This window comes from Sceloporus undulatus, chromosome 2 (assembly GCF_019175285.1).
Source record: "Sceloporus undulatus isolate JIND9_A2432 ecotype Alabama chromosome 2, SceUnd_v1.1, whole genome shotgun sequence".
Lineage (NCBI taxonomy): Eukaryota > Metazoa > Chordata > Lepidosauria > Squamata > Phrynosomatidae > Sceloporus > Sceloporus undulatus.
In genome coordinates, this window is record NC_056523.1 from 16,160,806 (window position 1) to 16,176,785 (window position 15,980).

The following is a 15,980-nucleotide window of genomic DNA, read 5'->3' on the forward strand; positions in this document are numbered from 1 at the left end:
GGCAGAGTCCCTGCCTTCCCTCAGTCTCAGCCTTGGAATCTCAGTTGCAGGAGGTATTTATAATACACCCGTCCCTCCATATTCGCAAGGGTTAGGGGCACAAGACCCCCGTGAATATGGACAAACTGCAAATAACAAAATAACTCGTGTTTTTACCTGAAGGACATCTCTCTAGGAATCTCTTGGTCCTCCAGTACAACTGACACTGACCTTAGAACTGCCATGGAGAAGCTACAAATGTCTAGTAAAGAATTCTCTCTAGGAATCTCTAGGTCTTTCGATGGAAATTTTAGTTAATGTTAACCATAGAGTTGCACTGATATTCCTAGAGAGAATATATTAATCAAATCCGTGAATAATCAAATCCGCAAATATCAAAGCCACAAAGATGGAAGGATGAGTGTAGTTTGTTTTGATGGATTCCCTCTTTTTTACTGCATCTCCCATAATCTTGTGTCCATAGATCTAGCTGGAGATGCAGCTCAAAATATCAACTCTCACCTGGTCAGAGGTGGGCCTGGGATTTATAATATGGGTGACCCTGGAGCACTCTCTCAGCCTCGGAGGAGGGCAATGTTCTGCCTCTGACCTAATGGAGGAGAGAATGTCTGAAATCAACTATATTGATGGGAGTTGTAGTAGTGTTGTTGGATAGACTTTATCTCTAGAAAAAACTTTGAGCTTCTGTATGGCAGAAGGGGTTGGATTGGATGTTATTTGACCATTACAAATAACTGGATGTTATCTGACCATTGCTTGCAAGGTAGTCAGAAGATGATTGTTTCAAAGGGCAGTGGTAGTGGTAGTTTCATTGTTTGAATACAATATATTTTTATCTTCATTGTTTTGCAACATTGTACCTGCCATTAGGCAACATTCATAATGATTTCTCTAACATTACTAACATTCCTGGGATCCCAACCTCTTTGTCCACACATCATGAGCAAGATGGGGAGAGATGACCTAAACACTTCCCCACAACTCTTGAAAACCTCTTGAGTCTTTCTGCCATAATGTAATACTGAATTCAACAGTCTCCACAGTTGTGTATGGAGGTCTCACCATAACCACAGGCCATATTGACCCCAACTACCCTGATGTCCTCTCTTCCGACCAAGAAGATAGCAGAAGATTGTATGTGTTTCAATGGCTAGCTGAGATGAGGCATGGTCTCTCTGAAGGAGTCAATGTGGAGCATCTTTAGTGAGCAAAAGAAAATTGAGGCCTGTGCCTTCACTTGAAGTATTACAAACAACCTTTGCAAACAATCCATAAACTTGAGCATATCCTGAGTTTCTTTCTTGGCTAAAACTCAGATAAACTTTCCCTGAACTCCCCTATTTCAGACCCAAGAAACAGAGCTCCATCATAGAGTGGTGTAAACATGTTTTTCTTAGATGCGCACCTGCACACGGAAACACATAGAAAGCTAGTGGTGTTGTAAGAGTAATTTTTGTCCCCTGGTAATTATCAGAATCATGGTGATTTATTCTACTTCCCACCAAAACACAAGGAATCTTTTCCTCTCCAAGTTTATCTTTAAAGTTGTTATGAGAAACCTAACATCAAGAACAACACTTGGTACTGTTGCCTATGTGGCATCTGACAAGTTATAAATACCTCCTGCAACCTTGAGACCCAGGGGCTGAGACTGAGGGAAGGCAGGGACTCTGCCAACATGAGGCTTAGTAATATTGCCCCCTTCAGGTGTGAGACCTGGGTTGGATTCTGTCTTTATTAGTAAAGTCAGTCACTGCCGTCCTCTCCTCGGGAAAAGATTTGGCATCTAATAACTGTGCTAAGACTAGGCCCAAAGTATATTTCTTCATTGCTCTGTATGTATATCTGCATGTGCAGGGAGATTGTGTGTGAGAGAGAGAGAGAGAGAGAGTAGGTGAGAGCCACATTAGTCATGTCCCGCATGATATTGTCCCGCATGCTGTTAGTGCTGATGCTGCCACACTGTGATCTCTGTGAGCAGATGAAGAGAAAATGCTCCTTGAAACAAATGACAGATAGAATAACCCCACTTAATTACTACAGTCCAGGAGATTATATAGTTAGTGGGATCACATCTACAACACATATTATGCTTTACTCATTTGTTTTCGATCAGCCACCTAGTACGCAGTTTTTATGGTAAGTAATTATGGATTGATTTCATGCTCTTCAACTATTCCTTTTTGTTAAGATGGAAAAGCTAATAGAAAGAAATTAATTTATTTAGTTCATTGTTAATAAGCTGCAAAAAAAATCTCCTACATTTACATTTAAAAATTGACCATCAAAGAGATAAGTTGTCATCTAAACTGAAGGCCTTACCAGAATGATGCTGAAAAATGCCACTCACAATTTATTTCCACCATCCTCCATCCATGCATTGTGCTTTGGAGAATGGAAATGAATCCATAAATTCTTGAAAAATTAATTTCTCATGTATCCCAACAAAAGCCTTCTTTTTCTTTTCCTCCCTTATGATTGCATATTCCGGCACATAGTGCTGATGCGTGAAAGCAGATATCTTGTTTTCACACCCCAACACTAACTTATCACTGTAAAGATCTGAAAGGGCTGCATCACCTTTCTCAGCCCTTTGTAAACATAAGGCAAGTGGCAAGATTTGCAACTTTTTGGATCCTATCACATTCGGTCCCACTCCTACAAGTGAGTAAATACATCATACAACCTGAGGCGCTAATATTAAATATTTAATATTAAAATTTTCTATCCATAAAAACTCATGCTAAAATAAAAAAGCAGCCTTAATTGTGCTTTTACATTCCTTTTTCTCTCCCCCTCCTTTATCCTTTTTGGCACAAGGAGTCTCCCATCTACTGCACAATAGATAATCTAGGGATTCAGTTTAGGTGCTTTAGATATGAAGGTGAAGCATTAAGTAAAGGTAGAATAAAATATCTCCTTTTGCTTTTGTTAGCAGATGTCTGGCAGGATAGGAGTGCAGGAGGCCAAAAAGGCTTGGGATTACTAGATCTGGAATTGAGGACCTTCCCTGCCGTGGACCCAAGGAAACTTGCTCCCCAATGCTACTATTTGCTTTAGGCAGAAGGCTCCCTTTGGCAACAGTTCAATAGCCTTCACTGTAAAATCCCAAGAATCCTATTATCATAAACAAGAAAGAAATAGCATGTGTGTTTTATTAATCAGATGGTGAATATCTTACTATTTCTATTTTCCTGTAGTATTGAGAGTCTGCACTACTGGAAGATCCTGCCCTTCTTATTTGCTATTCATGAGATCAACCAGGACCCAAGGCTTTTGCCCAACATCACTCTGGGCTACAACATCTATGAGAACCATTTCAATGAAAGGATGACTTATGAAGCCATGATCGACTTGCTGTCTTTTGGGCAGGAGAACATTCCAAACTACAGCTGTGGAAGGCAGAATAACCTTTTGGCAGTTCTTGAAGGGGCTGACTCTGAAATCTCTACTCAGATTGCCTCTGTGTTGAAGATCCACAAAACCCCACAGGTATGAATAGAGGGAGAGAATATAGACTGAATCACTTTGCACTGTCTACATAGAGAAGTTCAGAAGTGATCACTGAACAATGGGCCAAAGACGTTTTGCAAACTGAACAGCAAAACCAATAGCAAATGGCATCCTTCCTCCAGCACTTACTCAAGGTACACTCCAAATGCAGGCCTAGCTGGATTATTCTTAGTCTGGAAGCAGAAAGTGCTTAAATCCTCTCTCTCTGGGAGAATAATAATAATAATAATAATAATAATAATAATAATAATAATAATAATAGCAGCGACAATAACGACGATGAGAAAAGGTATTTCTGTATGAAGATGTAAGGCAAATCCGGATTTACCAAAAGTCCCAAGATATGATGGGCATTATAGCTGTACTTATTGCTATTTCCCCCTGAAATCCATGTGACATTTTCCCTCTTCTGGTGTGTTTTTTGTGATTTTCCTGTAGTATCCAATACCTTTAATTTCACTGCAGTGTGTGTGTGTGTGTGTGTGTTTTCTTTTTCCATTGATCTCCTATGAATGTCCAATACAATCCAGGTAAATGTCACTCGTCTGTATCCACAGTCTCCATTCTCCCTGCTATAATTTAATCATACTGAATGTTACTTTATTTCCCCTGCCTTCTTTGTAGAGTTACAGTGCCAAAATACAACAGCCTTATATTACTTTAGGACTATAGCGTTCATGGGAAAAGAGAGGGGGGCAAACAAGTGAGTCATCTGATCCTTGACTACTATTTTCTAGTTGGAGTAAGTTCAGAAACATGTGGCAAGGATGACAAGCAGCATGAAGAATAAAACACAAGGGGAAGGGTTGAGGGAGTTGGACGTGTTTAGGCTATTGAAAAGGAGACTGAGGTGATATAGTTGCACTGTTCAAATATCTGAAAGGCTGTCACAGAGAGGCGGCTGCAGGTTTTTTTCTCCTTCCCCAGAAGGTAAGGCCAGATTGCAAGTGAGACTTCTTAACAGTAAGAGCGGTTCAGCAATGAAACCAATAACCTAGAGAGGTGCTGAGGTCCTTCTGGGAATGCTCTTGCTGGAGTTGCTGCATTGAATGTGGGTGGGGATGGTACTGGACTCAAAAGCCTATGAGGTTCCTTCCAACTCATAGATTCTATTATTCTATGATCACCTAGACATCACTGTTCCTGTGCAGATGGGTACCTTTTAGGAAAACGTTAAAATACCCCAAATAAAAATCACACGTCAGATAATATATACTGTATATTGTATATATTTTAATGAGGGGGCCCTCTAGCTTGTATTTTTTAAAAATTAATACTATGTTTTGAAAATTATCTGAAGTTCCTCTGAAGTATGGATTTCCTTCAACAGGATGTAGTTTCCTTTGAACTGAAGTGACTTTGATTTTCTTAATCTCTACTACTTACTGGGATTTTTCCTCTGTATAAAAATAATGACAATGGGGAATTTCGACAAATTCAATGTAGATAATGAAAAATAGAAGTGGTGAAAGAGTTCTCATACCTGGGATCAAATACTGATAGAAATGGGGGCTGCAGCCAAGAAATCAGAAGAAGATTAAGAATGGGGAGGGCAGCTGTGAAAGAACTAGAAAAGATTCTAAAATGCGAAAATATAAAACTCAGCACAAACGTTAGAATCATACAAACCATTTTATTTCCTATTACCATGTATGGATGTGAGTGCTGGACAGTGAAGAAAGAGGATAGAAAGAAAATAAACTCATTTGAGATGTGGTGCTGTAGAAGTGTGCTGAGAATCCCATGGATAGGCAAAAGACAAACAAATGGGTCCTAGAGTAGATCAAGCCTTCTGTGTTTCTTGGTAGGATTTTGTCTCTATTATACAATCACAAAACAAAGGAATCATAGAAGAAACTCCAAGAGCCATTCATTCCAAAACTCTGCCATCAAGGAAGACACAATCAAAGCATTCCTGACAGATGGCCATCTAGCCTCTGTTTGAAAACATCCAAAGAAGGAGAGTCCAACACACTCCAAGGCAGTTTGTTCCATCATTGAACAGCTTTTATTGTCACATTTTTTTGAATGTTTAGGTGGAATCTTTTTATTGTTTAAAACAGCTGTACTGGTGTGCCATCTGTTCCTGAGATTTATTTATCCAAAGCCCTTTGAGAGCCTGTAACTCACATCACTTTCTAAAATTCTAAGTCCATCGTACAATAAAATACATTCGGACTTGGATCCCTGTTTTAACATTAGCAAACTTTCTAGAGGCTTTTAGGAACCATAGTAATCTAGGCCGGGTGAGGACAGCCTGGAGGAATACTATCTTTTTGATTCAATTCGCCTCTGTGTGGTGTAGAGATTGTGGAAGGAAAAAGAGAATGTGCTTTCAAAGGAGAACTTTGAAGCATGCTAAAGAGGTTTGAAAGAGCTTGCTAAAGAGGTACCCATGAAAGCTTTCAATAACAATATATAACAATAATAAAGCAAGATCCTAAGCCTATGGCCTCACAACCCACAGCCTGTCATAACAATGAGGAGAGGGGTTAGTTATTAAAGCTAGTTATTACTTTGTTGTTGTAGTTAACAGACCTCGAGTCAACCACAACTCATGGTGACCCTGTGGATGAGACTTCTCTAAGACCTCCTGTCCTCAACTGTTGTGCTCAGGTCCTCCAGTCCTAGGGCCGTCGTTTTCCTGATTGAGCCCATTCATCTGGTATGTGGTCTTGCTCTTCTTCTACTCCCCTATACCTTTTCTAGCAATATTGCCCTTTCCAGTAAGTTCTGCCTGATGTGGTCAAAGTATGACTGCCTCAGTTTCATCATCTTAGCTTCTAGAGAAGTTCTGGCTTGATCTGTTCTAGGACCCATTTGTTTGTCTTTTGGCTAGCCACCGTTCCTTGGCACTCTTTTTCAGCATCACATCTCAAATGAGTTTATTTCTTCCCTATCTACTTTCTTCACTGTTCAGCTCTCGCATCCATACATGGTGATGTGGAATATAATGGTTTGGACAATTCTAACTTTGGTGCTCATTTGAATATCTTCACACTCTTCACTTATTACTAAATTACATTACAAATATTTGAGATTCACCTGAAAAGCAAACAACACCACATATCACTTCTTTTCTTAACTAGATTAATTTCAGCTTTCTTACCTACGCACTGAGTGGAAAAAGTCGGTTTCCTTTTCTCCACCGGTTGGTCCCAAAGAAAGAGCCTCCATATCTGGGGATTATCAAACTGCTCCTACATTTCAGATGGACTTGGATTGGTCTCCTTGCTCCAGAGAATGACACTGGGGAAAAGTTCAGGAGCACTTTCACCTCTCTGGCCAGAAAGAATGGGGTTTGTGCTGCTTACTCTATAAGAATTCCTGTAGTGAACATGGACAGCAAGAAGTTGCAAATGTTTCTGCATCTTATGGACAAGAAAGTCAGTGTACTTGTTTGTCAATTGGACACACAGTCCATGCTTACACTAGGATCAGTACTAAGAGTTTATGAAATGGCTAACAATCTAGTCGTGGGGAAAGTACTAATAGCAACAGCTTTGCAAGACCTCAGTCTGAAACATTTACAAAAACTGGTGGATCTCCAGCACACCCATGTTTCTTTGTCCTTCTTAATCCCGACAAACAAAAGGACACGGTATGACAATTTTACGCAGTTTCTGTTTGATCTTGAGCAGTTTGGAGAAGCAGCATTTTATTGTTCATATTCAAGGCCAATGCTGTCTGTTAAAATGTGGAAAAGATGCACAGAAAAAGACACCTTGATGCATCTGCCTCAGGATATGATTGAGACGATACTTTCTCAAGACACCTACAGTATTTACAATGCCATCCAGGCTGTGGCACGGACCCTGCATGCTATGCACTCCTCCCAGTTAAAGCACCTAGCACTTCAAAGGGTCCAGTCATGGCAGGTATTCCTTTGCCTTCATAAGCAGTCCCACTCACTGAAGGTCACTCATTCATCTGTTTTGGGTTGGAGGGGAGCAAGGAATTGTCTTCCAGACCCACTTCCCCATTGGTCTTCAAATTACTTACTCTTGACAGGTTATCTGCTATTCTGTTAATGAAGCCCTGATATGGTAGAAGGAATTTGCCCAAGTGGTTGATACAGTTGCTTAGGGTGGTTTCTGGATTACTTGAGGTGGTGAAATGGTAAAGAGAGGAATTGGAGTATTAGTGAAGAAGATGTCCAGACCAATTGCAACCAAATATAGATGGAAGCCCCTGATAAGTGCTGTTTTTTGTTGATTATGATGATACCTAAATAATATATTTTTGCCACCTTTCATTGATCCCAAATTATCCATCAATGCTTTGTCAAACACCGAAGAGAATTGTTTGGCAGAGTTCACATTTTTGGAGAGAATATTTTGCTAGATAATGTTATTTGCATCCAAGTCCACCATTCATACCATAAAGTTAACAGGCCATGGTAAGGTACTTTGTGGCACCTGCATGTTCTGCTGTATAGATACACTTCAGTCAGGGCAGCCCAGGGATGTGCTGAAGATCCTTGGAAATGACACACACACACACACTTACTTTTCACCTTAAGCCACCCATCCTGGTGGCTTAAAGTATCTAGAGAAAACTTGGCTAATGGGTAGGTGGAGAGAGTCAATGGCTTAGCAGAAGATGTAGTTCCATCATGCCTTCATATAGAAGTTGTGTAGGCATCTGCTGAAAACAAAAATCCTGGAAATAATGGGAGTGGCAGATGCTCCACAGCTATGAGTGCCTAACTTTCCTTTGATTAGATGGATTATTTAGACACCTTGAGTCCCTATATTGGGGACAAGGTGGGACATAAATACATTAAAAATAATTAATTAAACAATAATTGTGCATTATTCATCCTTTATAACATTGATCCCGAAAGAAGACAAAGAAATATTAGAAACAACAAACTTTAGACCCATAGCGCTTTTAAATACGGATTACAAATTATTTACATCGATATTGGCTGCAAGATATAAAGGCTTTCTAAAAAACTGGTTGCCAATATCTTTCTGAGTAGAGTAGTACTAGTGACTGCCTTTTGAAATTTAAACTGCTTCCATGAATCTAGGAGGATCAGTGGAAATGAGAACTTCAAATAGGGAGAAGTGATATGTAAAATGGGATTTTCTGTCTCCAAGACACACATATGTCCCTGTTTGCTTTTAGCTTCACCCTTTCCTGAGAAACTTCCAGTTGTATAATACTTCCATGGATGGAGTTTATTTGGATGAGAATGGGGATCTGGTAACTGACTTTCGTATTGTAAACTGGGTGGTTTTTCCCAACAAGTCCATTGACAGTGTGGAAGTTGGGAGCATAGAGAGACAGACCTCCACAGAGGTCAAATTCACCATTGACCAGGATGCTGTTGCGTGGTCCAAGTGGTTTAATCAGGTGAGGATAACAAAATGTTTCCATTCCTCCTTTTGTTCCAAAAAGCACTTTCCACATTATCAAGCATTTTTGTCTTTTCCGGTGAGTCACACTGTGTCTTGATATGTCCAAACACGACAGACTTATTTTAGTTAGAATCTAGGGAGATTTGAGGCTTGATTTGCTCTAGGACCCATTCATTTGTGTTTTTAGAAATCCATGGCATTATCTCATCTTCTAGCACTTTCTCTCATTTCTTTTTATTCCTTCCCGGAATAAAATGCTCAGCCACAAATAAGACTTCTCACCTAGTGAACTCTGCCCATGATGATTTTATTCAGCTTAGCCGGTTTTAATATGTAGTTTTAATCTTACACTGTTTAATCTTGTTTTAAAGGGGGGCATTATGTATATATGGATGTATTTTAACCTGTTGTAAGCCGCTTTGATTGCCTGGCAAAAAGTGGGATAGAAATAAAAAAAATATTTTTTATTTTATTATTATTATGTTTGAATTGTCTCATCATGAGGTTTTCAAAATAAAAGCTATTCAGGAGTGGTTTACCATGGCTTTCTTCTGCACAGCACTAATGCTTTTAAAGTTAATTAAAGTGCCACTGAATTTCTATATTGACTGTTTGGTGGTATCCATGTACAGTGTCATGATTTTCATTCCCTGAAGGATATGTTTGTGATGAAGCAATAGCGGCCTCACAAACATCTTAGCCTGATGGGGAGAGATCAAAGAGGCAAGAATTCTAGCTTTCCTTGGGAGGGGGTTCCAGAGGCTTGTAGAACCACTGAGGAAACTACAGTATATCTTTTAGTCCCACCATGTATACCTTCACAGCTGGTGGGACTGAAGGAAGGGGCTCTCCTGCAGATCTCAGAGTCTTGGGAGGCTCCTACAGGAAAATATAGTTTGTTAGACTGTTTGGACAGAAACCCCGCATAGGGTTTTAACAGATTTCCTTTTCATCTGCCTTTACACATTGTACAAGTGAAGCTCTTCCCAGCTTAGGAGAGAGCTCTGGCTCTGCTTGCAGGGCTTCCCTGAGCTTCTGGACATGCTGAGTCTGTGCCTGGGCTTTGTAATGGACTAATGGATTAGTAATGGATAAAGGCCTTAAGTTTAGTCCAGACAAGATGGACAGAATACTGCTGAAAGTTAGTTCAACAGATTCATGAGGTTATAAATGTGCTTCACTGAATCAGACAAGTTTAGGCCCTTTTGATTGTTGAAAGCCATTGAGTTATCTTTTGGTGATCTCTCAAGCAGTACTGTCCTGATGCTGCTTTCTCCACAGACATCCCATTCTAGTTCTATACAGCGTATCCACCCCAAAACACCCCACTTAACACATTTCGCTGGATGCTCCTTCTCTCTTTATGGTTAGACTGTGCCCATCTCTAGATGTACTGAAAGCTGTCGCCCTGGATATTCCAAGTTGGCCAAGGAAGGAGAGCCTGTCTGCTGCTATGACTGTTCTCCATGTCCAGAAGGAACAATGTCTGCTGTGGAAGGTAGGTGATCCCAGAAGAACTGCCCTTGAAGTGTGGAGAAACAATTCAGACTCATGAAGTCTGGGAGGCTGTGTCAAAGTAGATTTGAAACTGGACCCTTTCTTGGTTTTGTGTTTGGTTAATTATCGGAACAGCTAGCAAGTGAAAAGAAATTGCTTCAGGTCATGGAATCCAGAGAGAAAGGGGTTTGGGTGGTAAACATTAAGCATAAGCCACATTTGTTCCCACTTTGAGCCTTTCAATCACCCACTCATTGTCTGCTGCACATACAATGGAAGAGGCCATATCAAGGATTCATGTAGAATTACTTCAGCATTTGGCAGGAATTTGAACTTGAGTATGGATGAGCTACTTGGAACTAGCCAGTGCACAGAAGGAACTGGAGGGTGGATTTCATGCCTGGGGGGACTAGAGTTCAAATCTTGCTCAGCTGTTGGACACTGCTTGACTCTAAGTGGACTGTCTGTGTGGCTGTCTGTTTAAGAGACCACAAAGATGGGAGAGTTGAAAAGGGATCACTGCATTTCATGCTTCCCAGAGCCATATGGTGGATGACAGAATATAAATATATAATTAAGCAATGTTTAAATTCAAAGGTATAACCGTGTTAGTCTGTAGAATCAGTATGTAGAAAGATCTTGTAGCATCTTTAAGACTAACTGAAGTAAAGATGTTGGCAGCGTGAGCTTTTGTAGACTTCAGTCTACTTCCTCAGATGCATTTAGAAGAATGTACAACTGCCAATCATACTGAATGATGGTCAGACAGTATAATTTTTGTTGTTCTTGAGAGTGAGAATCCAAGGGCATTCTGTCTCTGAACCTGAAAGATGCAGGACTAGAGAACATGTAGCCCTCCAGTTGTTGTTAGACAAAACTGCCTGACCATTGGTTCTAATGGGTAAGAAAGTTGCCGTCTAACAACGTATGAAAGGTCCCTTTCATATCTCCCTTTTAGTTATTGTAAAAGATGACAGCCTAGAAGTTATTAAAACAATACTAATGCCACTACTTCTTTTCAGATGCTGACCATTGCAAGGAGTGCCCAGATTATCAATATTCCAATAAGAACCATTACCAATGTGTTGCCAAGGCTGTCAGCTTCCTATCCTATGAAGAACCTTTGGGGGTTGCCCTAGCTTTCTTTGCTCTATTTCTATCCCTGAACACAGGGCTTGTCTTTGGAATTTTCCTTAAATATCGAGAAACTGCCATGGTCAAAGCCAACAACCGTGATCTCACCTACATGTTCCTTGTCTCCCTCCTGCTTTCGTTTCTATCCTCATTTCTATTCATTGGTCGACCACACATGGTGACTTGCCTTCTCCAACAAACTGCCTTCAGCACTATTTTCTCAGTTGCTGTCTCTTCCTTGTTGGCAAAAACCATCATGGTGGTGGCGGCATTTATGGCAACAAAGCCAGGGAGCAGGATGAGGAAATGGCTGGGGAAGACTTTAGCCAACTCCATTGTAATCTCTTGTTCTGGTGTTCAGCTAGCCATTTGTATGATCTGGCTGGGAATCTCTCCCCCTTTCCCTGATGCTGACATGCACTCCCAATTTGGACAGATCACACTTCAGTGTAATGAAGGATCTGCAGTCATGTTTTATTCTGCCCTTGGCTATATGGGCTTTCTGGCCACTATCTGTTTCACTCTGGCTTTCTTTGCCAGGAAGCTGCCAGGGGCCTTCAATGAAGCCAAGTTGATCACCTTCAGCATGTTGGTGTTTTGCAGTGTTTGGGTGTCCTTTGTGCCCACCTATCTGAGCACCAAAGGGAAATACATGGTAGCTGTGCAGGTCTTCTCCATCTTGTCCTCCAGTCTGGGGTTACTGGGTTGCATTTTTATCCCCAAATGCTACATTATATTAATTAGGCCTGACTTGAATACAAAGGAACATCTGATGACGAAAGCTTGAGATGCATTTTCATTCTGCATATTCTTTTTATTATTGTGCTTCTGCTTTGTCCCATGTAGCTACAATGAACCAGACATCTTCCAATTTGAATGTGTTATCCAAGCTGACATTATAGCATAGGTGTCTTCTTTGCACAGGTATTATGAAAAAAAGGAAGTGTGATGGGCTGGATCAATGTATTGCTATATGAGAAATACCACAGGAAATAGAAATATTGATTTCAAACTCTTAATTTTTTATTTTATTGAAAGAAACAAAACATATAAATCAGTAAGACCATCCAAAGTAGAGGGGAGTGCAATCTGGATTAAGGGGTCAATTACTCCTGATGAGAATTAATTTTAAGATTTCCTTCTCTAAATCAGGATGTGATGGTGAAGGTACCAAGCTTTAGTTTTGAATGTCTACATAAGATATAAAGCCAAAGCAAGATTCATAAAAATTGTCTTGTTACACAAGTCAGGATGGAAATTATTTGTTTGTTTTAAGATCTGTGTTTATGTATCACTTTTTTTTTTATGATGTTGAATTTGCCAAGTGGAAAACAGTCGATTTTCCCATTTAAAGAAATTCATTGGAGATTATCACATTACAAATAACGCAACTGATCCCTGACTGGACACAGGACCTTACCACACGGGGGCTTCTTGAGCGTCAGTTCGCATTGGCCAATGCGATTTCACGTCATATCGCATTGGGCATCCACATTCGTGCTCTCTCAATACGCTTTGCCGATCCGATTTCACGTCATATCGTATCATTCATCCACACCTGGGCGGCCTTCTGGATCAGCCAATGCGCATCGGCCAATGCGTATTGACGCAAAGTGAGGCCAGTGCGGATTGGAGAACCACACCAGCCGAATAATGTGTGTTCGCCGATATGCATCGGCAGCTTTGCGCTTGCTCTGTGGGGCTCTGAACAGGGCGCAACATTTTTAACTTCCGGGGGTGAAGAATGAGGTCACTGTTTAGCGCGGAATATCGTGAGAATTGCTGCCTTTAGCCACTTACGAAAGGGGTATGCTCCATCTGTATATGTGTGTGTGTGTGTGTATATATATATGCACACACATAAATACATATATATACACACACACACACACACACACACACACACACACACACACAGTGGTATAGCCAAAAGTGTGATGCCTTTTCTATGTGTAAACACACATTTGTCTATATATATATATATATATATATATGTACTGTGGAGCAGTCGAAAGTGTAATGCTGCATGTATATGCTTGCACACACATCTTTGTGTGTGTGTGTGTGTGTGTATGTGTGTGTGTGTATATATATATATATATACACGCATACATATACATATACATATACACACATGCATACATATATATATATATATACATACATACACACACACACACACACACACAAACTGGAGCAGCTGAAAGTGTAATGCTGCATGTATATGCTTGCACACACATCTTTGTGTTTCTGTGTGTATATATATATACACATACATATACATATACACACACGCATATATATATATATATATATATGCAGGAATTCCTTGTTACAAGGAAATTTCCCTGGATGGCAATTGCCAAGGATCCACTCAGTGAAATCATGCGGTCGGTACATTGCCATTCAGGAATACTGGATCACCCACCCATGGCAATGTACCTACCTTTCCCTAGGGTGTGCTTCTTGATGTGACTTTGCCATGCAGGAATTCCCTTTTACAAGTCACGTTTCAGATTATTTGCTGATTTTACCACATTCAAATCGCTGCTGCTGCCACTGGGCTATTGCAACCCTTCTGCAGCCTGAGTCCCAGCTGCACTTATCCGGATGCTTTTCAAAAACCAAAGCCCAGTCACTGGACAAACAGAGCACTTGGATCAGCGTATACTCCCAGTTTGAGACAAATGGAAGATGGACTCTCAAGCATTATATAGTGTAGAAACAAAGAAAATCAAAGTGTGCACACATGACCTATCTCCTCTCTAATAACTGTAAAAACTGTGCAGAGAGATTACCAACATAGGACCTTATCACACTAGACAAATCCCGCACATAAACAAGATTTTAAAAGTAGAAAAAACCCTCAAATGCAGGAAGTTTTTCAGACGCAGTTGCCCCAAAGAGTAATAACGTGAAAATAACGTAAATGAAAAGTCAACAAAAATGACACCTTTTTACTTTCTGAAGTTCCCAAAAGTAAAAATATGTTATTTTTGTTGACTTTTCCATTTGCTTTATTTTTGTGTTATTACTCTTTGGAAGAAATGTCATCTGAAAAACAACCTGCATTTGTGGGGTTTTTCTACTTTTAAATCCTGTTTATGTGCAGGATTCGTCTAGTGTGATAAGGTCCATAGAAAGTTAACTGCACCATCAATTCCCAGTCTTCATATCTTTGCTCAATCTCAAACTTCAAAGTAAGTGCAAAAAAAGTACCCAACAAGGTCATTTATACAGGTGAACCCTCTCATACCACAGAACTGCTGTTAATGTTTGTGTATGATGCTAAAAAAGACTCAAAACCCATTTGTCTGTCAGCAGAGGACCACCTCTCTACAACATGGAAATCATGGTGCCATAGCTTGAAAAAGTTTTTTGGGTGGGGCTGACAATTCACTGAGTGAAACCTTTATCTTTAGGGTAGCATATCACAGAACATGTAGTGTTGAGGATTCACAACAAAGAAAAGCTCATCTCTTCATACTTTGGATGCATGTAAGTTCCTGGAAACCTGGGGTGGGCCACTGTAGGAAATGTACATGAACCCTTGGTCTGATCCTGTAAGGTCAAGGTGTGGCATGAGCTATAGGTTTTCACACATGATGGGTCCAGTGTAAACAGGTTTGAATCCTTTCTACTTTAGTTATCTATTGACTCCTTCACCTAGGTATATATGATAAGTCACTTCAGCCACCAAAGTTATGGGGAAAGCAGTGCTGTGCATGGACTCACACCCAGCACAGGCAAACTAGGCACACTAGGCAAAAAGGCACACCACCTCATAACATATTGCACCATTTACAGAAAGGCATGCAGGATAGGTACAGGCCTCATCATGATCACAGACCAACAGTACTGACCCTGGCTACTCTGATGTCATCTCTTCCAGTCCAGAAGACAGCAGAAAATTTTGTGGCAGGTGTTTCAATGGCTAGCGGAGATCTCTCTGAAGGAAACAGTATGGAGCATCTTTACCAGGAAAACTTTTTTTGGGTGGGGAGGGCCTCTGCCTTCGCTTGAAGAATTGTTTAGTTTTGCTAATATACAATAAACTTGAATAGAAGCAGAGTTTTCTTCTTGACTAAAGATTAGATAAACTCTCTCTGAACTCTTTCAACTGTTTCACCCATGAAACAGAGCTGCACCACAAAGTGGTGTAAACAGGCTTTTCCCAGCTGCGTACCTTTACGTGGAATGATGTTGTTGGAGTGATTTTTGTCTCCTGGTAATTATCAAAATCATGGTAATTTATTCTATTTCCTACCCAAACACAAGGATTTTGTTCCCTCCCCAAGTTCATCTTTGAAACTACTATGAAAAACTTCATATCAAGAACAACACTTGGTAATGCTGCCTATATGGAATCTGACAAGTTATAAATACCTCCAGCAACATCAAGACCCCAGGACTGAGATGGAAGGAAGGAAGGAAGGAAGGAAGGAAGGAAGGAAGGAAGGAAGGAAGGAA

General features: G+C 40.3%; 1 protein-coding gene across 1 annotated transcript; it reads left to right on the top strand.

Annotated features, from left to right (window-relative positions):
* Positions 1–1,678: 1,678 nt before the first annotated feature.
* Positions 1,679–12,297, top strand: LOC121923912 (vomeronasal type-2 receptor 26-like). The gene is made up of 5 exons (XM_042454846.1): positions 1,679–1,707; positions 3,201–3,492; positions 8,647–8,874; positions 10,251–10,377; positions 11,399–12,297. The coding sequence occupies exons 1-5, from the start codon at positions 1,679–1,681 to the stop codon at positions 12,295–12,297; spliced, it is 1,575 nt and encodes a 524-aa protein (XP_042310780.1).
* Positions 12,298–15,980: the final 3,683 nt, after the last annotated feature.